Source organism: Suricata suricatta, chromosome 9 (assembly GCF_006229205.1).
Source record: "Suricata suricatta isolate VVHF042 chromosome 9, meerkat_22Aug2017_6uvM2_HiC, whole genome shotgun sequence".
Lineage (NCBI taxonomy): Eukaryota > Metazoa > Chordata > Mammalia > Carnivora > Herpestidae > Suricata > Suricata suricatta.
The window spans coordinates 89,422,435-89,445,697 of NC_043708.1; the positions used below are offsets into that span (position 1 = coordinate 89,422,435).

Below are 23,263 nucleotides of genomic sequence, written 5' to 3' on the forward strand. Positions count from 1 at the left end.
AAAAAAACTAATAGGCAACTGACAGAATGGGAAAAGATAGTGGCAAATGGCATATCAGATAAAGGGCTAGTATCTAAAATCTACAAGGAACTCACTAAACTCCATACCCGAAAAACAAATAATCCAGTGAAGAAATGGGCAGAAGATCTAACAGACACTTCTCCAAAGAGGACATCTAGATGGCCAACAGGCACATGAAACGATGCTCAGTGTCACTCATCACCAGGGAAATACAAATCAAAATCACACTGAAATACCACCTCACACCGATCAGAGTGGCTAAAATGAACAAATCAAGAGACTATAGATGCTGGCGAGGATGTGGAGAGACGGGCACTCTCCTACACTGTTGGTGGGAATGTAAACTGGTGCAGCCGCTCTGGAAGACCGTGTGGAGGTTCCTCAAAAAACTATCCATAGAACTCCCCTATGACCCACCAATAGCGCTGCTAGGGATTTACCCAGGAGATACAGAAGTGCTGATGCATAGGAGCACATGTACCCCAATATTCATAGTGGTACTTTCTACAATAGCCAAATCATGGAAAGAGCCAAAATGTCCATCACCTGATGAGTGGATAAAGAAGATGTGGTATATATATACAATGGAGGAGAAAGAATGAAATCTGGCCATTTGTAGCAAAGTGGATGGACCTTGAGGGTGTCATGCTAAGTGAAATAAGTCAGGCAGAGAAGGACAGATACCATATGTTTGCACTCATAGGTCTAACAAGAGAAACCTAACAGAGGACCATAGGGAGGGGAAGGGGGAAAGAGAGTTGGGGAGAGAGAGGGACACAAATCATGAGAGACTACTGAATACTGAAAATAAACCAAGGGCTGAAGGGGGAGGCTCCAGGAGGGAGGAAGGAGGGTGATGGTCATGGAGAGGGGGCACTTGTGGGGAGAAGCACTGGGTGTTATAGGGAAACCAATTTGACAATAAACTATTATTTAAAAATAAATAAATAAATAAACTTAAAAACACACAAAAATAAAAACATTTAAAATTTTCAAAAAAATTTATTTATAGCAGTAAATGTTTTGTTATAAAAGGCCTCAATTCAATAATCCAAGTTTTTGCTTTAACAAACTAGAGAAAGAACAAATGACCCAAAGGAAGCTGAAAGACAGAAATAATAAAGAGAATAAATCAATGAAACTAAAAACAGAAACTAGAGTAAAACAATGAAAAGAAAAGCTGGTTCTCTGAAAGTATCAAGAGAACTGATATACCTTAGCCAGAATGGCCAAGAAACAAAAAACAAAGTATCATAATGAAAGAGAGGATTCACTAGACTCCAGACATTATAAAATAAGATTAGTATATAAATAACCCTATGCCAATAAATTTGACAATTTAAGTAAAACAAACCAATTCCTTGAAAGACACAAAGTACTAAAACTCAATTTAAAAACAGATGACCCGAAAAATCCTGCATCAATTAAAATACTAAACTGTTATTTAAAAACCATCTGACAAAGAAAACTTAAGACTGAGATAGTTTTACCTGACACTTCTATCAAACATTTAAAATGGAGAGAATATCAATTCTATACAATCTGTTCTCTGAAACAGAAGAGGTGTGAACACTTCTAACTTATTTTTAAGGTCAATATTACCCTAATACCAAAAGAAGAGAAAGATAGAACAAGGTAAAAAAAAAAAAAAAAAAAAACACTACAAACACACACAGACCCATATTCTTCATGAATACAGATGCAAAAAGCCTTAACAAAATATGAACAAAGTGAGTCCAACAATATATAAAAAATGGTAATATATCATGACAAAGTAGCCTGTCCTGAATGCATGACTGGTTCAACATTTCAAAAATCAATGTAATACAATGTACTATTAACCTATTAAAAGAAGGAAACATAAATCACCACATAAACATATGCAGAAAAAAAATCTGACAAAATTTTAACCCCCCAATTCAGGATAAGCATTTTCAAGAAACAAGAAGTATAAGAAAATTTTCTCAACATCTAAAAAAGTCTTACAAGCTAACATGTTAACGGTGGAAGGCTGAAGGCTTTCCCTTCAAGACCAGGAACAAAGCAGATTCTACTTTCACTATTCAACATTGTACTGGAATTCCTTGCCAGGGGAAAAAAGGTATACGGGCTGAAAAGGAAGTAATAGAACTGTCTCTACCATCTATACAAAATATTCCATGGAGTTTACAAAACAAAACAAAAACAACTCCTAGAGGGGCATCTGGGTGGCTCAGTCGGTAAGCATTCGACTTCAGCTCAGGTCATGATCTCATGGTTCGTGGGTTCAAGCCCTGCATTGGGTTCTGTGCTGACAGCCTGGAGCCTGGAGCCTGTTTCAGATTCTGTGTCTCCCTCTCTTTCTGCCCTTCCCTTGTTCGCACTGTCTCTCTCTGTCTCAAAAATAAATAAACATTAAAAATAAAAAACACAAAACACAAAAAAACAACTCCTAGAATTAAGTTAGTTTAGTTGAAGGATACAAGGTCAACAAAAAAAAAACAAAATAGAAAACAAAAAAAACCCCAAGCAGTAGCAACAAAACTCAAAAAAACAAACAAAAAAACCCGAAACAAACAAAAAACCCAAGGTCAATACAGGAAAAAAAACACACACACAAAAATTAATGGTTATTTCTGTATACTAACAATCAACAATTAAAAACAGTAGCATTGGGGTGCCTGGGTGGCTCGTCAGTTGGGTGTCCGTCTTTGTTGTTGGTGAGATTGAGCCCCGCATCAGGCTCTGTGCTGACAGCTCAGAGCCTGGAGCCTGCTTCGGATTCTGTGTCTCCCTCATAAGTCAACATTAAACGCCCCCCACAAAAACCAGTAGCATTTACATGCTTACTATGTGCCTGGCACCATTCTAAGTACTTCATAAACACGAATTCATTTAGTTCTGAAAGAAAACAAGAAACAAACAAAAAAACATCAGAAAACCCCCATTACCTCTATAATGTAGATATTTTCTGGACCCATGCAGCCTGGCTCCTAAATTCAACCTCCTAAGTATTTTGTATCTATCGGCTGTAATGACAGTGTCTTTAAAAAATACTGCACAAGGGTGAGTATCAGGCAGTTGTAATTTATTTTTATTTTTTAATGTTTATTTTTGAGAGAGAGAGACAGAGCATGAACAGGGGAGGGGCAGAGAAAGAGGGAGACACATAATCAGAAGCAGGCTCCAGGCTATCTGCACAGAGCCCAATGCAGGGCTTGAACTCACAACCTGAGAGGTCATGACCTGAGATGAAGTTGGACGATTAACTGACTGAGTCACTGAGGCACCCCTCAAGAAGCTGTAATTTTTAAAAAGGTTCACAGGGAGGCTGATACACACCAAGAGTGAGAACCACTGATTTGTGCTATAACTTAGATTCAATAATAACTTGTAATTTTTCAAATATAAAAATGAAATTAAAATCCTGAGGGAATATATCTGTAGTTCTTGTTCCTGCTTCATGGAATATTCCTTTCCTAACTCTTTCCCAGGCTAACTTTAGTCTTTCGAATCTTCAGTTTTAGGCAATCTATCTTATCTGCTTATCCGTTCTATTTCTTCTATTTGGCATCAATTATGGTCCTGTTAATCCTGTCAGTTTCTAAGATTTGACTAAATTCCACTGAGGTCAGGGATTGTTTGTCTGGCTCACTATTGTACTGTCAACATCTAGCATAATTCTTGGCATCAAGCAGACAAATATATGTATTACATTAATGAACTTTGTATTTTTAAAAGCAATTAAAGAAAACATATACCCACTTATTAAATAATGTGTATTTATGCCCTCAGCTTTATGAAGAACTGTAGTAATCAAATGTGCTAACAATTTATACATTATACTGATTAAGAAAATGTTTACCTGGAAGTTTAAGCTTTCTACAACAAGAATTACAGTGATGTTTTGCTCTAAAATTTTTTATTGCATCTTCACCTAGATTTGCTGGGCCAAAAACCATATCACAGGATCTGTGGAATTGATAGTTAAAAAAAAAAAACAAGGGAAAAAAAAAGGCAGTTTATGCAAACAGAAATGTAGAATTTGAAATTATAAAAATATCCTCATGAAATTATTAAAAACTTATTACCTCTTTTCTTCTGCTTTTATCACAGATGGATCAGTCAAATTTTCACCCACACCTTTACATGTATATATAAAAAAAGATAATTTATATTATATAATTGATATAAACATTGACATTTGCATAATAGTTATGAGACTTTATAGCATCAATTATTACACAATGTTAAATTATCCAAGAGTATAGTTTTTCTCTCTTGATGTTTCATAACTTATGACCTTAATACTGCACTTCAGACAAACACAGCTCCCACACCAGGAATAAGAGCTAACTGTCAGAGTTGGTAGATAGGCAGGTGGGGTCCTGATGGCACCTTCTTCTGACAAAGGTGCAAACAAACAGCTTATGTAAATGCCTACATGATGTCCCCTTTTTTCACCCTAGTTAGCAAAAAACATTTTGGTACATGAAGGCATAATTTATAGGCCATTTTTAAAGTTTTTTGATTTTTAAAAATCATACACTAACACATTTAATTTATTTTCTTGCAAAAGACTAAGGTTATATAAAGAATAAGATCGTGAACATCTTCCATTACCTCAATCCTTCCCCAGAGGTGTTAAAAGTGTGGTTAAATATTCAGTCTCTTTTATCTATTTACACATATAAAAGAATACCTACTGACCTACTACTCATCAGATTGGCAAAGATTAAGGATATTCAGTACTGGAGAGTCTGTAGAGAAATGGACACTCATATATAGTGCTTAGTATGTATTCCTATAACCTTTTAGGAAAGAAACCCAGTAGCTTTTTTTTTTTTTTTTTTTAGTTTAGCACCATTTATTAAGTGATCTCAGCGCTGTTGTAGCTGCTGTGTGTCAGCCTGTTCTGAAAACGTAAGATGCTCTTCCACCCAGTAGCTGTTAAAATTGCATTCATCTCTTATTAAGCCAATTCAGAAATCTATTTTATGGAAATGAAAGTAGTGGTACATGAGTATATTTTTTGCAGCATTATTTACAGTAGCAAAAAAGAAAAAAAAGGGCAGATAAATCATGCTACCCCTCCATACTCCAGGTTATGCATGGAGCTATTAAGAGCAGTAACTCAGATTTATCAGTAATGACCCAAAAGATGTCAATGATATATTGTTAGGTAGACAAAAACAAATCACATACACACACTCGGCATCATCCCAGTTGGAGGAAAATCACAAACAAAATGATTAAAAATAAGGAAAAAACCCCTCTGTGTACAGCGTTTATCTTCATCAAAGTTAGAGAAACAGTAAAATGGGAAAACATTTTTATATATTTCCATATTGTTTAATTTGTTTGTGGTAATGGTGTAAAATATTTTTTTAATGAGAAAGAATCTCAAGCAGGCTCTACACAATTAGTGCAGAGCCCGTGGGGCTCAACCTCATGAACCTGAGCTGAAATCAAGAATTGGATGTTCAACCAACTGAGTCACCCAGATGCCTCTAGTGTAAAATATTTCTATGAAAAATGGCTCCAGGAACATATTAATGTAATAATGTGATGCAAAGAATATCACTACTATGTTTACTGAAAATAACTCCCATCTTTTATTTTCATTTATTTATTTTAATAATTTTTTAAAAGTTTATTTTTGAAAGAGAGTCAGATTGCTAGCAGGGGAGGGGGAGAGGGAGGGAAACACAGAATCTGAAGCAGGTTCCAGGCTCTGAGCTATCAGCACAGAGCCCAATACGGGGCTAGAACTCATGGACTGTGATATCATGACATGAGCTCAAGTTGGAGGCTTAACCGACTGAGCCACTTAGGCGCCCTTAGTTTCATTCATTTATTTTTTAAAATAAGCTCTACGTTCAACATGGGGCTTGAACTTATGATCATGAGATCAAGAGTTGCATGCTCTACTGACTGAGCCAGACAGACACCCTAACTCCAATCTTTTAAATTAAGAATTCAGACAAAATGTGTTTGGCTTTGCCTCCTATGCATGTTTGAAGATAATTAAAGGATACTATATAAGAATATACTTTAAGATCCTTTTTACTTAATTGGGTTGACCTAATAATATATATGTTTTCACTTTATATACTATTAAATCATTTATGTAAAATGATGAACTACTGAGAAAAGGGTAGCTATTTTTACACAGATTATATTTTTTTAACGTTTTTTATTTATTTTTGAGAGACAGAGAGAGACAGTGCGAGCAGGGGAGGGTCAGAGAGAGAGAGGGAGGTACAGAATCTGAAGCAGGATCCAGGCTCTGAGCTAGCTGTTAGCACAGAGCCCTATGTGGGGCCTGAACCCATGACCCATGAGATCATGACCTGAGCCGAAGTCGGACGCTTAACCGACTGAGCCACCCAGGCGCCCCCAGATTTTATTTCTTGAGCTTGAATCCGTGCCATTTGTTTTTCAGCAAAATCCATTACTATTTGTGACTATGTATGTGACAAAAAAAGTCATCAAGTGATAAACATTCTAAATAACTGTTCTTACGTAATTCTGAAATGTGGTTTATGTTGATACTTGAAATTAAGGCTGCTCTTTCAGGAAAAAAAAATCATGGAAGCTATAATGAGAAAGTACAACTCAGGCAGAGCTGGCAACTTGCTGGGTTTTATTTTCCTCTGACCCTGCAAACAGACAATGCTCTAAGCAAATGTGCCCTTTCCAAGCCATAATTTCCATTTTTTTACTTTTTCATGTATGACAGATTCTGTCTACAAAAATGGTTATGATCAGTTTTTCCTTCCTTGTATAGATGCTACTCCACCCACCAAGTGCTGGAATCCATTCCCCACGTCTTTAACTGAGCTGTCCTTATTTACCCACCTTGACCAGTAGAATGTAGAAGACGAGATCTGGGCCAGTTCTGGACCTAATCCTAAGAGTTTCTGCTTTACCTCTGGAGGAAGCTAGCTGCTATGTAAAAGTCACTACCTAAAACTACCATGCTATGACAAGGGCCACAGCTAACTAGCCATGTGGATAGATCACTCAGTGGAGAACTGAGGGGTTCGGATGTCAGTGTCAGTGAAGAGAAGCCTCAGGCATCTGACTCTAGTCAAGCTGTCCACGCTTGTTCTCTAGCCATCTGCACCTTCTGAGGAGACAGCAGAGATGAGCCATCCCCACTCTGTGCCATCCAAATTCCTGAACGAAAGGGCCAGAAGCAAAAAAAATAGTAGTCTTAATCCACTAAATATTTAGGTGTTTAGTTCAAACACCAGGAACAACAGGAACACATGCTACTGTTTTAAATAAACAGTCTTTAGGGTTTTAAAAGACTAAGGCTATGTCCACATTTAAGAGTAGAAAAGTGGACTGCATGTGCTTCTGCTCCTCAAAACGTATGTATTACGTAAGTAACAATCAAGGTAGCAAGATCCCACTATTCAGGGCCCTGATGGCTATATGCTATGCCTGTTACTGACTTGCTTTTTTAATAACTTCTACTGACCTGAGGTTTTACCTATCTGTAAGTTAGAAGATTACTGTATATCATTCATAACACATGAATAGGTGAGAACTTACTGTACAATTTCACTTTAATTTTTTTTACTTATTTTGGAGAAAGAGACACACAGAGCATGAGCGAGGGAGGGTCAGAGACAGAGAGGGAGACACAGAATCCGAAGAAGGCTCCAGGCTCTGAGCTGTTAGCACAGAGCCGGATGCGGGGCTCAAACTCACAAACTGCAAGATCATGACCTGAGCCGAAGTCGGCCACTCAACCGACTCAGCCATCCAGGAGCCCTCCTACAATTATAGTTTAGCAACACTTTAATAAATTTACCTTGTAAATCAAGTACCAATAGCTCCCCTCTTGTATATTCATATGTCCAATGGCTAAAGGCCAGCATGATTTCTTCCAGTGTATTAGTTGGTATAATCTCATCACCATTATTATTGTTGTATTTTCTAAATTCTCCAGTCATACATTCTTCCACAGCAAACCACTGTCCTGCTGAATGGCAATACAGCAGGAAAACTTCAAGGAACCTTATGAAAAATAGTTACAGATATTACTAGTAGTTTTATTAATAAAATTCTAATCGAACTTTAAAATGGGTAAATAATTAAATATTTAGCATTAAAGATCAAAAGACAATGCTATACACATAAAACTGGAAAATCTCAGAAAAATTTCAAGATTTACCTTGGAGAATATGGTATGGATTTGGGTTTCATTTGGTTGAAGGCAAATGTGAGCTTTTGTGCCGCTCTCTGTTGTTGAATTTCCTACAGAACAATAACACAAATATACCAAAAAACAAAACAAAACAAAACAAAAAAACCCTCCTATTGAACATTGAAATGAAGAGTTTTTTGGTTTAACATACTTTAGAAGTGAAAACACGAACCTCAAATAATATTCTAATGTTACGCATTCACTAGCACTTACTCTGAGACAGAGATGCAGGACTGTATCTTCCTTATAAATACTTGACCATGTGTTGATCACCTCAGGAAGAAAAGATTTGATAATATAAAGATGACCGGACTTGAGGATATCATGTTCTGACCAGGTACACTGTACTTTGACAGCTCTCCGTAAACCTCCTCCCATCTCCTCTTTACTTAAAAACTCTATTTTGGCACAGAGACCAAGCTGTGACCAAGAAGACATGCTGTTATTCAGTATACTGGGTGAACTCTCTTCCAAGCGATACACTGTGACAGGCTCACCTGCAAGATGAATGGACACAATTTGAGGTCAAATTATGACTCTTTAAAATCACAAAATAGAATACAAATTGGCAGCTATCTTTTGTTAAGGTTAAGTAAGAAACAGAAAATTATTTGGACAAAGCTGTAATACTTCCTTTATAAAGGAAGTTTAAGGGCAACAGATGCTCACAAATCAAGAATCTACTATTATTATGTACTTTAGTAATGATAAGCATTTTTGAAATTATGAACATTTTTCAAGAAAAACATTAAGAAAGTAACTGTTCCACAAAATTTTTGATGTCAATTTATCTATGCTTTCTGTACTAAACAATGGATTAAGACCCTTTCTTAATAAGAATACACTATTACTTCCAGATATGCTAGAAATACAGACATCACTCCTTCTATTTAAACTACACCTGACTCTTGCTAATTAAAATTTATATGAAATTGACACTTAACGTGACCCTCTCTCTATTTACTGCCCATGTTCTACACAACAGCTAAAAATAACATTACTAATAAAAGGCTTATTTTCTCCTTCATTACTTTCTGGATTTACCTCTTGGAGGCACAGGTGTGAATGGAATGCTCTGGGATAATCTCATCAAATTATTTCTTTCCACAGCTGCACAAAAATGAGAGAAAAATAATGAAATCCTTTCTAAAAGCTTAAAATACTGTTAGATTTTGTTTTTAATAGTTACTGACCTGAGTAATAGTAATTTGTATCCATAACTGGTTTAAATGGAGAAGCGAGACCTAAAATGGCAAATAAACAAATGAAAGCCTTTTAAACTCTCTTCACTGAACAGAAAAAACAAGTACTAAAGTATACTCATGATGTGCTTGTTCTATTATCCTTTTTCATTGTGCCAGATTAGTTCTAACTGTGCACTCAGATACCTGAAAAAGTAGGTGATGGTTCAGTCTCCTGTCATAAGCTACATTTTTCCTGCACCCTCCAACCCCACTCAAAAAGAAAAAGATCTTTTAGTCTTCAACCTTTAGGAGCTGGAGCCTGTAACGAAGTAACCATTTTAGTGGGCTGACCATAAAGATGACCAGAAGATGAGCTTCTGGAATGTGAAACATACCCAAAAACCCCTCTTCCATATTTATGAGACTGACGCGCTACCTACTGCGCTAACGAGGCACCTCCCTCTTCCAAATTTAAAAGTACTTCAGAACTTTACTTTTTTTTTTTTGAGAACTTTACTTTTTAACTGTAATGAGAAGAATGAAGAATCAATTGAACATACCCTGTGTAAAGTTTACAGAATATAAATGAAAAAGAACTTATTGTCTTGAGAAGGAAATCAGTCAACAGTTTTAATACTATAAAATATACACACTACGTATATATTACAGGACTGTACGTATATGTATATATGATGTATATATACATCACAGGACTATAAAGGAGGGGTACCAAATGCCTTCTGCTTGCAGAAAGGTTGAAGGATGTCTCAGACAAAGAGAAGGGGGAAAAGAGTAGCCTGGAGGACAGTGGTGTGGTCAGGGCAACATTTGCAAAGACATGGAATGCTAAAGCACATGCTACACTTGAGAAACTCCAAGTTGTTTAGTATGAATAGAAGCAGCAGTTTCCAAAACTAATTTTATACATATAAGTATATGTCATGTATAACAGATACAAATAAATTTATAGTAAACATAAATTAGAATCACCTATGGGGCTTTTTCACTGGGCACCTACCCAGATCTCACTCTAAAATATTCTAATTATGTAGGTGTATGTCAGCATAAAGTGATTCTCCTTAAGTACTTGGATATGTAACCAGGACTGCAAACTAATGAGCAGGAGTACAGGCCTGCCTGTAGGAGGTAAAGCTACTGCATCAGTAATAACAATTAGTTAGGAGCCAAATATGCCATGCTAAGAAAGGACACGATTTAACCAATGACAGTGAGGAAAATGCAAAGCAGAGGAGAAACAGTTTAGTGGCAGAATAAAAGACAGACTAGAAGGGAGCTTAAGTGGCACAACTCTAAAAACCTATGGGATAGTAACTACTAAATGTGAACATATACATACCCTACCACCTACAAATTCCACTCCTAGGTATATGCCCAATAAAAGACAAATACATATGTTTACCCAAAAACATGAACAAGACTGCTCATAACAGCACTATTCATAATAATCATACAATGGAAGCTACTGAAATGCCCATCAAATAACAGAATGGATACATTCAATAGATTCATACAAGGAAATACTATACAGTAATGAGAATGTGCAAACTACCATGATACACAAAAATACTGATGAATCTCATAAACATATGTTAGGAGGAAAAAGCCAGACAAAAAGTACATACTGCATGATTCCATTTATATGCCCCATAAACACACAGAGACAAAACTCTACATGTTATTCAGGGGCAGAGGACACGAGGAGCTGGGATATTGGCAATATTGTTTTGTGACCCCGGTGCTGATTACAGGGGCATACTTGCTTGGGGAGAATTCACTGAGAGCCTTCTATTTTTTTGTAGGCATGTTATATATACTTCAATAAAAGTTTAAAAAATGATGAAGTGTGAACTGAAAGCAGCAGAACAATGTATAGTGGAAGATGGAGTCTAAAAATATTTAAGAAGTAAATAAATACAACAGGATTTTGTGAGTGCAAGGTCAAGGGGGTCAAGAATAATACCTTCTCAGGTTCTATCTAGCTGACTGAAAGGGTATCATTCCCTACAACAGGGTATAGCAGGGAAAGAGCAGGCTAGGTCACAGGGATGAAGGGAGGTAGGGTGACAGTAATGACATATCATTCACATGGTGAGTTCACGTATTTATGAAACTACTACACTGAAGAGAAACTAGCTGAGCAAAGAACTTTTCACTAGCTTGGTTCTTTCAAACACAGTCTAAAGTTTCTTAGCGAGAATAATGTGGTATTTGCTATAATATAACAGATCATGTATAATCCTCAGTTTTTTGCATTAAATCTACCACATGGACTCACCATTTAACGTTCCTTCTTCAGATGGCCTAAAAAAAAAAAACACCAAAAATATGAGTTGTGACACAATTTTAGTTTTGTCTACCACATAATTTATTTTGTAAAGTTATTAATACTTTAACATTATTAAAATAATTCTGAGACCTAGATTCACTTTTGTTTGAATATATGCGTTTCCCTTAAAGCCAATGCCAAATTCATACATGGATATAAATATATATACTTTATCAACAACTTGTACCTCCAATTTATGCTTACATAAATATTAATTAGTAGATTGCTATTAAACTGAAGGTTCAGTACTAACTGACTTCTCTATTCATGGAGGTAAATTTTAAACTACACTATGCTATACTATAAGAATAGCTTGAAATGACCTTGCAGAATTTGCAGAAGTAAAAATACTTCAACAGAATTGATGGGCAAAGAACTGAGAGAATAGCAAATAGATGTTATTTGGTAAAACTCAATTTATAAGGTTGAAAAAAAATTTTTTCCCCAATGTTGAATATATTTACTTATACACATATTGGTGCCAAGTGGAAGTTCTATTAATCTCATGGATTCCAGTACAAATTAGAGAGACAGATATATAGTAGAAAGGAGAATGCAGTGAGAATCAGGTAAAATGGGTTAGAGGCTTAGCTCTCCCATCATAGAGCTATGGCCTTGCTCAAGAATAAAAAAATATTCGATTCAAAAAAGGACCTTTGAAGTAAAGAACCTCTGCAGTCTCTTTCCAGCTCTTACCTTCTATCTGATCTGATGGTTGTTATTGATTTTCACCTTAATATAAATATTTTATTAGAAGAAGTATTTTGACCCTAGCATCATTCCTTTGCTGTTGATAAACTACTCTTTTCTCACCACCCAAAGAGTGCTGACCAACTCCACCTTTATGGGTACTTCTATGGGTCACCATTCTGTAAGACAATGTTCTCTTGTTAGCTGAGTTAACATCAACTTCAAGTACCTATTCTGTATTTACATCCTATGGCTTTGGTTATAAAAGATAGTATACTCTGAAGAGATCTGATTACAGTTTGATTTTCCAAGTGCCACACAAGGCCCAGAATATCCAAAGAACTTGAACGCTGCATACTCATGTGGCAACTGGTTTATTTTCTTCTCTTTATAGTCACATATATTTCTGATGCAGAGAAAGAAATGGGGAAAACACTGTGGTTCCTAATCAAATAGTCCATATCAGAAAGCAACTCTCCATAGTCAGAGCCTGGAGCCTGCTTCGGATTCTGTGTCTCCCTCTTTACTGCCCCTCCTCAATTCATATTCTGTCTCTCCTTCTTTCAAAAATAAACAAATATTAAAAAAAAACAAAAACAAGATGACTTTTTCTTTTGTAAATGTCCTTTGGAATCCTAAAATACTAATTCTCAGTCTGGCAATACATAGATTACCTTTGATCCTTCTTTATGTTTAATCTGTACTAAAATTTTTTACCTTCTGGGGATGATTACCTATCAGACTGCCTTTTGTTTCCATTTTCAGTTCTGGATTTATCGTATCAGCTTTGTAATGGATCTCCCTGTATGCAGGATTTCTAATGTCTATTGCTCTAATTATCAACGTGTTTTCCAAAAGCCAGGTGTGAAGCCTGTGAGTTACAATGATGGGCACAGATTGTTACCCAAGTGCAAAACTAAAGTGTCAAACTAGATCTTTGAATAAATTTATTCCACAGCAAGTTGGAAACAGGTCTAAATAAAATTATAATTGTATCATTATAAGGAAGATTCTAGTAGAGTAGTAATTATAGCATCACCATAATGATAATATAACTATATAAAGTTATAATTTTAAATATATACATTAAATAACAATAAATGAGTTTTTCTCCAATCTCTTTTATGTAAAGATAAGAGATGTTAAAATAAATAATCATCATTCACAGATAGAGTGTTTTAAAAGATGGTACAAAGAACAAAAAAAAATTCAATAACTACGATATTTTTAAGATTAACAATGAGAAAAAGCTTACTTACATTTCTCTGTTTGATGGTCTATCTTGTAACCAATCCTTTAGTAAAAAACAAACACAAAGAAAAATTAAAAATCTCTCTAGATGAAGCATAACTGCTTATTTAACCCTGTTTTGTTTTCTATAGTCTGAAAAATTAATGTGAAGTCCTTGTTTATACAACTGAACTAAAAAAATAATAAATGTATATAATTACCATAAGACCATTCCACAAGATAGAATAAACAATTTCATGAGTGCTATTTCCTACAAAATAAATAGTCTAGCTAGTTTATTTCTGATGACAATTTTATATTCTTAAATTATGTATTTGTTTCTATGACTCTAATTAATATGTGTTCATTGTCAAAAGAAAAACACAACAAAGTAAAAAGAGTAAAGTTAAAATCACGCACACTGTAAACAAACAGCTAAAAACATTTAGGCATAGTTCAGTGAAGTCTCTTTCTGTAATGCACATATTTTTTAAATTCTGTATTTTTTCCATCTATTTATAACTCTATAATTACATTCTGATCCAGTTTAATAATTCTCTATGCAGCTGTGCCTAATCTATATTATTGTAACTCCCACTGAGTTACTTTTTATTCTAGATTTTTATCTAATTTTCCAGGACTTTTTGAGTAGTATCTTTTATTTTTTTATTTGTAATACCTTCTCTTTTATGGTTTTAATCACTTTATTAGTACTATTTGTTCATTTGTAACCATTAATTCTCCTATCTCATGTTATTAGAGGTTTGTGTAACTTGAATCCCAGAAGTTCTGTAATTTGGCAGTCAGGTCATCTTCAATGGAACTTACTTTGTGGCAAAATTGTGCAGCTTAGGTTCAGGGTGGGTCCTTCTAAACAGGAGGAATTGTTACTGTGAAACTCTGTTCACTAACCCCCTTTCCTCACTGAAATAATTTTTTTTAATAACATGACTTTCCATAATATAATCTATCTCGTTATAGCAGAATGTAAGTTAAAATGTTCTTCATGATCCAGAATAATTATGAATACTGATTTCTGTACTTGACTCTAAAGGAGCAATCTTTCTACTTTCTCCCAGCTGTATGTCTTGATGCCAGACTAGGCTTTTAAAGAGTGTTTATAAAATCTAATATTACTTCGACTGGCTGGGAATGACTTCATACAACTAGTTTCAATACAAAGAGATTTGTTTCTTTTGGATAAAATTTTTCTTTAAAAATTCCTAAGTATTACACAGATAGTAATCTCTCTGACACTGGCCATACCAACACTTTTTAGATATATTCCTGAGGCAAGGGAAATAAAAGCAAAAATAAACTATTGTGACTTTATCAAAAAGTTTCTGCACAGTGAAGGAAACAATCAACGAAACTAAAAGGCAACCTACAGAAGAACGTATCTGCAAAAAACATATGTGATATAGGGTTAGCATCCAAAATATATAAAGAACTTATACCACTCAATAACCAAAAAACAAATAATCCAATTAAAAACTGGGCAGAAGACATGAACAGATTTCTCCAAAAAAGATATCCAGATGGCAGACAGACACATGAAACAAGGCTCAACATCACTTATCATCAGGGAAATACAAATCACACCTACAAGAAGATAACACCTCACAACTCTAAGAATGGTGAACATCAAAAATATAAGAAATAACAACTGTTGGTGAAGACGTGGAGAAAAAAGAATCTTCACGCACTGCTGGTGGGAATGCAAATTGGCAGAGCCACTGTGGAAAATAGTTTGGAGGTTCTTCAAAAAGTTAATAACAGAACTACTTATGATACAGTAATTGCACTAGGTATCTACCCAAAAATACCAAAACATTAACTCAAAGGGATACATGCACTCCTGTGTTTACTGCACCATTATTTGTAACAGCCAAACAATGGAAAGAGCCCAAGTGTCCAGCAATAGATGAATGCATGAAGAAGACAGTTTGTATGTACGCACGCACACCCCCCCCAGAATATTTAGCCATACAAAAGAATAAAACCTTGCCATTTGTAACAACATGGAACTAAAGTGTAGTATGCTAAGTGAAATAAGTCAGACAAAGACAAATACATGTAATTTCACTCATATGTGGAAGAAAACAAATGAGTAAAGGATAAATAAAACAAAACAAAAAGAGAGAGACAAACCAAGAAACAGATTCAACTATAGAGAACAAATTGATGGTTAACACAGGGAAGGTGGTGGGAGGACACAGTAACTAGGGGATGGGGATTAAAGACTACATTTACCATGATGAAAAACATAACATGATAAAAACAAAATAATACACATATATACATACAAATTCCTAACTATTCACACTATAAGAAGAAACTTTTTTCAAAGAATAAGTTGCTAATTTATTCTAAGAATAAATGCACCAATGTCAGTTTTTTAATGTAAAAAATTTTAAAGCTAAATATAACCTCAAAATATCACCATCTTTTAGTTCTTCTTTGATAAATATTTTTAAATATGCATTTATTAATTAAAATGTACAAACCGGTAGTAAAGCTGCTTTGGAATCTACTTCATGAGTTTCTTCAGTAGATGGCCTTCTATTGCTACTTTCCACTTAAAGGAAATTAAAAAAAATAAATTATACAACTAAAATATTTTGATACCAACTAGCCAAACACAATAACTTTCATAAGAGAATTTGTCCTTTCCCTAACACTGCTGAACATCAATAGCTACACAGGCCTACAGGTCTCCTGGTAGGATATCAAAATTATTCAATTTATTTTTGTAAAAAGGCAGTAAGAAATAAAAGTCTGAAGGAAAAAGTTTTAGTCTTCCTATTTCCAAATTTCTTGTGTATCCTCCCATGGATTTTTTGTGTATCCTCCCATGGATTTTTTGTGTATGTGTGTACACAATTACCTTTTTTTAACCATAAAGGGTAAATATATGTTACATATTATGTATTTTGGGGGGGGTTGTTGTTGGTTTAACTTTAAGCTTGGAGAGCTTTCCATATCAGTACACAGAAAATTTCTCTATTCTATTTTGATGCTACATTGAACTTCATACTATGGCTGTAGAGTAACTGTACAGAATAACCACCAAACTCCTACTGATAGACATTTGGTATGATTTCAATCTCTTGCCATTCTAACATTGCAATTAATCATCTTATACATATTAATAGTCTTACGCATACAGTTTTACAATAATGGAAAAAATAATTCATCTTTCCTCCTGTGACTTAAAATGGCCTCTTTGTCATATCTTCTTATTTTATCCTAAATAGACTTTAGAATTAAGTCTATTTTTAGAAAGTCAGGATGTTAAATTATTTTAATTTTTTTTTAAACTTTTATTTATTTTTGAGAGACAGAGAGAGACAGAGCATAGCAGGGGTGGGGCTGACAGAGAGGGAGATACAGAATTCGAAGCAGGCTCCAAGCTCCAAGCTGTCTACATAGAGCTTGACATGGGGCTCAAACTCATGAACCATGAGATCATGATCTGAGCCAAAGCTGGATGCTTAACCGACTGAAACACCCAAGTGCCCCAAGGATGTTAAATTCTATAGTAACTTATAATTCACAACTTTATGACACAGTAAAGAAAAACCTCCGAATGAATGAATGGTGATGGGAAATCTTAGAATAAAATTTGTATTCCAAGTATAGAGGGCAAATAGACCAGACTGAAGTACATTAGAAGAGTCTGGGCAAAACTTTTTGTAGATGATGAAACTGACAGCATTATATATTTGAATATCTTAAAGAAATGCAGTCCAATAGAATCTACTGTTGATCTAGCCAAAATTCTAACTGTATGGTGGGAAAGAGAAAATGTGTGTGCATGTGCATGCATATATTTATGTCTTCTGGAAGGAGGAAGAGAAAGAGTTGGATCCTTGTCTTCCTTACTAGGAGATCAATAATTATTGTTGAAAGCTGAAATATGAGGATGCAAAATTAGAAGCATCTTAACTTCAGAAATAACATCTATGTTACTGAAAATAATGTTTTGGTTTTTTTCCTTCCCTCCTAACCCTTCTACCACATCCTTTTCTTGTTTTATTTCTTCAGTGAGAATATTAAATAGGGGTGCCTGGGTGGCTCAGTCCTTTAGGGGTCTAACTTTGGCTCGGGTCATGATCTCATGGTTGGTGAGTTCAAGCCTGTGTTGGCCTCTGGGCTAACAGCTTGGAGCCTGGAGTCTGCTTCAGATTCTGTGTCTCCCTCTCCCTCTGACCCTTGCCTGCTCATGTTCTCTCTCTCTCTCTCAAAAAAAAAAAACAAAACAAAACAAAAAAAAACCACCCAAAACTAAGAACAACAAAAAAGCCACACACTGGAAAAAAAAAAAGAATATGAAATAGAAATGTTAACAACCAGAATCCTTGGTTTGGTTCCCCATCTGGCTTTCAATGTATCATGAAGTAAGATATCTGTGATAACTTTTTGTAGATAACCTTTTATTCAGATTAAGGAATCTTCATTCTAACGTTACTAAGAACTTTGTGAATGGATACTGAATTGTACCAAATGCCCTTTCTGTACCTACTGAGATGATCAAATGATTTTTCTCCTCTAATTTGATACTATCATACATCAATTTTATATAAACATATACATATATATATTTTTTTTAAAGGAAGCTCTATACCCAATATGGACTTGAACTCATAATCCTGAGATCAAGAGTCACATGCTCTAGGGGTGCCTGGGTGGCTCAGTCAGTTAAGGGTCCAACTTGGGCTCAGCTCATGAGCTCACAGTTCTTGAGTTTAAGCCCTATGTGCTGACAGCTCAGAGACTGGAGCCTGCTTCAGATTCTGTATCTCCCTCTCTCTCTCTCTCTCTGCCCCTCCCTTGATCACATGGTCTCTCTCTGTCTCTCAAAAATAAATAAATGCTCTACCTACTGAGCCAGCCAGGGGCCCCTCATCAACTATATTTTTGATGTTAATGCTTAACCAACTTGCACTCCTGAAATACATCCAACTTGATACTGCTGTATACCAAAAGAGAATGAAAGGGGAAATGATGGTGAGGGGGACAAGGTAGTGACGTTTTTCTTAAGAACCTTATAAATGTTACATGCATATTAATGAAATGTTGAATAATAAATTTATATGCATGTATAACTGACTCATAAAAACGTCTGATATGGAAATACCCCCGGTCCATTTAATCCTCAAGTGACAAACTGAAGGTGCAGAACCATATGTATGGTCTATTACTTTGTGTAAAAAACAAAAGGAAGGAAAGACTGCTGTCAGATATGATGTGTAACTGTGAAACTCTCAAGGATAAATAAAAATAACAGTAGTTACATGTGGGGCTGGAATGAAACCGAGACTTATTTTCAAAGTGCCTGTGTGTGTATGTATTTCAACTTTGAACCAAATAAATGTATTAGCTATTAAAATTTAAAATATTTTTTAAATGTTTTATTTATTTTTGATACAGAGAGAGACAGAGCATGAGAGGGGAAGGGGCAGAGAGAGAGGGAGACACAGACTTAGAAGCAGGCTCCAGGCTTATCAGCACAAAGCATGACACGGGGCTCGAACCCACGAACGTGAGATCATGACCTGAGCCGAAGTCGGAGGCCTAACCGATCGAGCTACCGAGGCGCCCCTATTAAAATTTTTTAAAGTTTATATATTTATTTTGAGAGAGATGTGAGTGGGGGAGGGACAGAGAGAGGGAGACACAGATACAAAGCAGGCTTCAGCTGTCCACACAGAGCCTGATGTGGGGCTCAAACTCGGGAACCACAATTCCATGACCTCAGCCAAAGCTGGATGCTCATCTGACTGAGCTGTATTAGCTATTTTAAAAGTTAAATTAGAAAAATATATTGACTGACACTACCAATTAAAATAGATTTATAAAAAGCAAGTCTTTATATTTCATCTTTAGGACTAAACAATTTGTAAAAAAAATCAGAACACTAGGATTATGTGTGTTATTCAAGGGTGCAGCAACAATGATGGACCAGAATCATTTTCTGACTTCCAAAACAGTCACTGCTCAGGTGTGTGACATACATAATAATACAGTTAAAGCATAAGTAAGTATGTTTGGAACATAATTCACATAGTAGAAGAACTTACCTTGTTCAGAAGGAAGAGGAATAGAAGTTTGGGGACATTCAGTAAATCCAGCATGAGAACTCACATGTTTCAAAGTGTTTTCAGGAATATCATTCTGCATATTATACATATACATAATTTAAAAACAATCAAACTGAATTTCAAATAAATGTTCTAAGTAGTATAAGAGATTTTGTATCTATTTAGCTAAATAGACATTAATCTACCTGGTCACCAAAGGGTATATTATAGGTTACAGTTAATTTTCTTCAATGACATTCTAAAAAAAACTGCATCAAAATACCCTACTTATTGTTCATAAATCCATCTGAATGGATCCTTTTTCATAGTAATACAATTTCATTTAAAAATTGGGCGAAATATTTAAAAACTGGGTAAAATAATAAAATATTTATCAGTTCACCTAAAAAAGAAAAAGCTGTTTTACACACTAATACTGACAGATTACAATTATTCAGAGGGTGGAAGAGTGGTTTTTTTGGGGGGCGGGGAGAAGGGATGTCCTGGTAGCTTTCTTATTGATTTTATGAGTTGTTTATATAACCAAAGATCTATCTGCTCATTATTTGTCACATTTCAATTTTTTCTAAATTTGTTTTGACTTTTCTATGATTTCCATTTTTTGGTGCTTAAATCTTTTCTCGTCCTTCTTTTAATATCATCTCTTCCACGTATGTTTAGAAAGCCCTTCTGGTTTTACTGACTTGATATTTTTATTTTCTTAAGTTCATGATTTGAGCTTTTACATTTTAAGCAGAATTCATCTGAGCTTCTGAAATGACATGAGAACATAAAAGACTTTTCTAAATTTCTACTCAATTATCCAACTTGTATTTATTGAAAGGCATTTCCCTTATTGTCAATTTCTAATCCAACTCTTATTAAATTCTTATTTGTTACAGAAGTTATTTTGTAGTCACAAAAATGTTTAGCTAAATATTCATGTTTCAACTGTTCTACCTATATAATATTTTATAGTCTAAATCTCCCTCATTTTGTTCTCTTAGCAACATGTTTTCCCATATGAACTAACAAAATGCATTAAACTAATGTGGGGACAATCCAATACATTCACACTTTTTTCTCTTTTCAACTATAAACAGTTCACATTATTATAAAACTTTAAAATATTTCCAAACCCTCTGTCACCTCTCAGAATAAATTTAAAAATGTTACTACCACAATAAACTACTTTCATTAAACATTTTTACTTATATCTTAAGAAAATTAATTTTTTCTACCTTTGATGATCTGAATTCTTCATATATATAGCTGATTTACATAGCCAAGTGAGAGGGCTATCATTTTTCTGCAGTCACAGAGCAACTCCAATTTCCTTTCTGATTTTAGTTGTTTCTTTTGGAACTAGTTCTAGCTATTTCTTATTTGCTTTATTTAAGTATTTTCCATCTATTCCACAAATTCTAGTCTAGGATTGATGGTGGGCTTCAAGGTATTTGTAATACTCCATATATCTTAGCAGATAAAATTTTGTGTATGTGCATTTTTCTGGGAAAAGAGTCTGCAGTTTTCATTTGATTTTCAAAGGGGTATATAACCCACAAAAGTTCAAGAACTCAAAGCCTAAGACTAGCATGAGCTAGAACTCATTATTCTATTATTACATTTTGAGTTCTTTTCCTCCAAGTGAATTACTCAAAACACAGCTACAGAAACTTGTAATTTCTTACTTATACCAGGAAGTTACCTGCTCACTTCAAAATTTTTAGCATACTCTTGCTTTTAGTTCATTTATAAAAGGCAAAATCTGTGGGGAACCCTTGCCAGGTACTCTTTCCCATTAATAAATATCCATTTATCCTAAATGACTTCCTATGTATATCAAGTGCCTCTTTATAGCAAAACGATGCCACCAGAATGTGCTGATACAATTTTTTTCAACCGCCACTGTGACACTTATAAAGACATTTTAAAAGCTCAGTGAAATATGTCTTACACGATGACAGCCTAAGTCAGGGTAATTGTTAGTTAGGACTGAGAGAAGCAGAAATACTAAAAAAATATTTAGGGAGCAAAATGAGTTAGACTTGGCTGTTGATTGGAAGAGAGATAGAAGAGTGCGGTTTTGCTCTGGCAAACTAAAATGCTGATATTACTGACAGAGGCAAGAAATACAGGAGAACAGCTTCTGCTGAGCAAGAAGATGATGAATTTGAGGTTCTGACAGCTGAGTTTGACAACTATATGAGTTCCAACTAGTTAGCAGCTCTAATCTTTTACTGTGGTGTCATGTCAATGCTCTAGTCAAAATCTCTCCAAAGATTTACTTTCCCTATATCCCTTCCTAGCCTTCAGTTTTCCTGGCTAAAATCCAAATGCAGACATGGCTATAAAAAATTAATGCTATTTTAAATTCTACAGCTGAAAAACCATATTCTTGGTTTCCTCTTGACTCCTTAATCACTTTACACAATGGTTACTCTAAACCTTCTCTTCCTCACGTACTCCATTGAAGTTTCCATTAGCCTTACTGGAAAAACAAATGCCTTAAAAGATTCAACAAGCTCCTCAGATTACTTTTTGATTCCCTTTAAGTTTTTAAAAAAATTTGTGTGATTTATATACAATGACGCACATAGATTCTTAAAAGGTAAGTTAGAAAAGAGTTTAGCATTCTTTCAAACTCAAAATATCTGCATAACAATTCTCTGCTATCAGTCAGTCCTCCCATCTGAAAAAAGTTATACTTTTTATCTTAAGATTATCATAAGTGTTCGATTTCACTCTATCTAGGTCTTTTTGCTTTTTAAATTATAATTTCCAGTCACTTCTTCTTCCCTATAAGAAACTCAAAGATAAAACAAGAGATACAACTTAAACAAAAACATTGGTTTCCCTACTGGTTCCTTTCTCTCATATTAAGACTCTATCATTATGGGTATTTATGAAAGCAATAGTTAAGAAATAACTTTTCACTCACTGTTCTATACATTTAAACATTTATTCAACAAGTATTTATTGAATATCTTACACCTGCACATAAATAATGTAGTTAGACATATTCAGCTTTTTACTCATTGGCTAGATTCCCTGACAGACATGGCTATGTTCTAATAAACTTTTGGCCTGGGAAAGAGTTGAGCTCTGTACTTAGTTAAGGGGAAATGTATATGGGGAAGCATTAAAAAAAGTTAAACTGTTTTTATGTTCATTAATAAAATAAGTATAAACTACTTGTATATTTTTCATATTCAATTGTTTCTTCTTTTAAAATGATGTATGGTTCAAATATTTGGGATCATCACATTGATGATTTTTATTGAAATTTTGATGCATTTTTATTGAAATGTTTAATTCTATTTTGATCTAAACCCCCAAATAGCAAAATAAAATTGAATTGTGCTATTGTAAAGATTTACTTACAGATAACATTTCCTTTATTTTGTTTGATGTTTCTTTGAACTTCTGTAAATAATCTATGCTATCTCTGTGTCCTTAAAGAGAGAAAAAAACGATTACAACAAAAATACTTATTTTTTATCTAAAT

At 34.6% G+C, this 23,263-nt stretch overlaps 1 protein-coding gene across 9 annotated transcripts in view; it reads right to left on the reverse strand.

Annotated features, from left to right (window-relative positions):
* TRPM7 (transient receptor potential cation channel subfamily M member 7) overlaps positions 1-23,263 on the reverse strand; it is a 125,850-nt gene that overhangs the window by 7,011 nt on the left and 95,576 nt on the right. For 4 of the 9 annotated variants that reach the window (XM_029953041.1, XM_029953039.1, XM_029953038.1 and 1 more), the window contains exons 27-39: positions 23,140-23,210; positions 19,756-19,849; positions 16,180-16,250; positions 13,702-13,736; positions 11,702-11,727; positions 9,415-9,465; positions 9,266-9,331; positions 8,435-8,718; positions 8,189-8,271; positions 7,826-8,031; positions 4,092-4,143; positions 3,866-3,972; positions 2,851-2,901 (exon numbers count right to left, since the gene is read on the reverse strand). In XM_029953041.1, the coding sequence (XP_029808901.1) occupies positions 2,851-2,901; positions 3,866-3,972; positions 4,092-4,143; positions 7,826-8,031; positions 8,189-8,271; positions 8,435-8,718; positions 9,266-9,331; positions 9,415-9,465; positions 11,702-11,727; positions 13,702-13,736; positions 16,180-16,250; positions 19,756-19,849; positions 23,140-23,210 (1,197 nt within the window). Of the gene's footprint in view, positions 1-2,850; positions 2,902-3,865; positions 3,973-4,091; positions 4,144-7,825; positions 8,032-8,188; positions 8,272-8,434; positions 8,719-9,265; positions 9,332-9,414; positions 9,466-11,701; positions 11,728-12,448; positions 12,622-13,701; positions 13,737-16,179; positions 16,251-19,755; positions 19,850-23,139; positions 23,211-23,263 lie in introns of those variants that run through there. The other 5 variants (XM_029953040.1, XM_029953043.1, XM_029953044.1 and 2 more) reach the window with 4 other exon arrangements.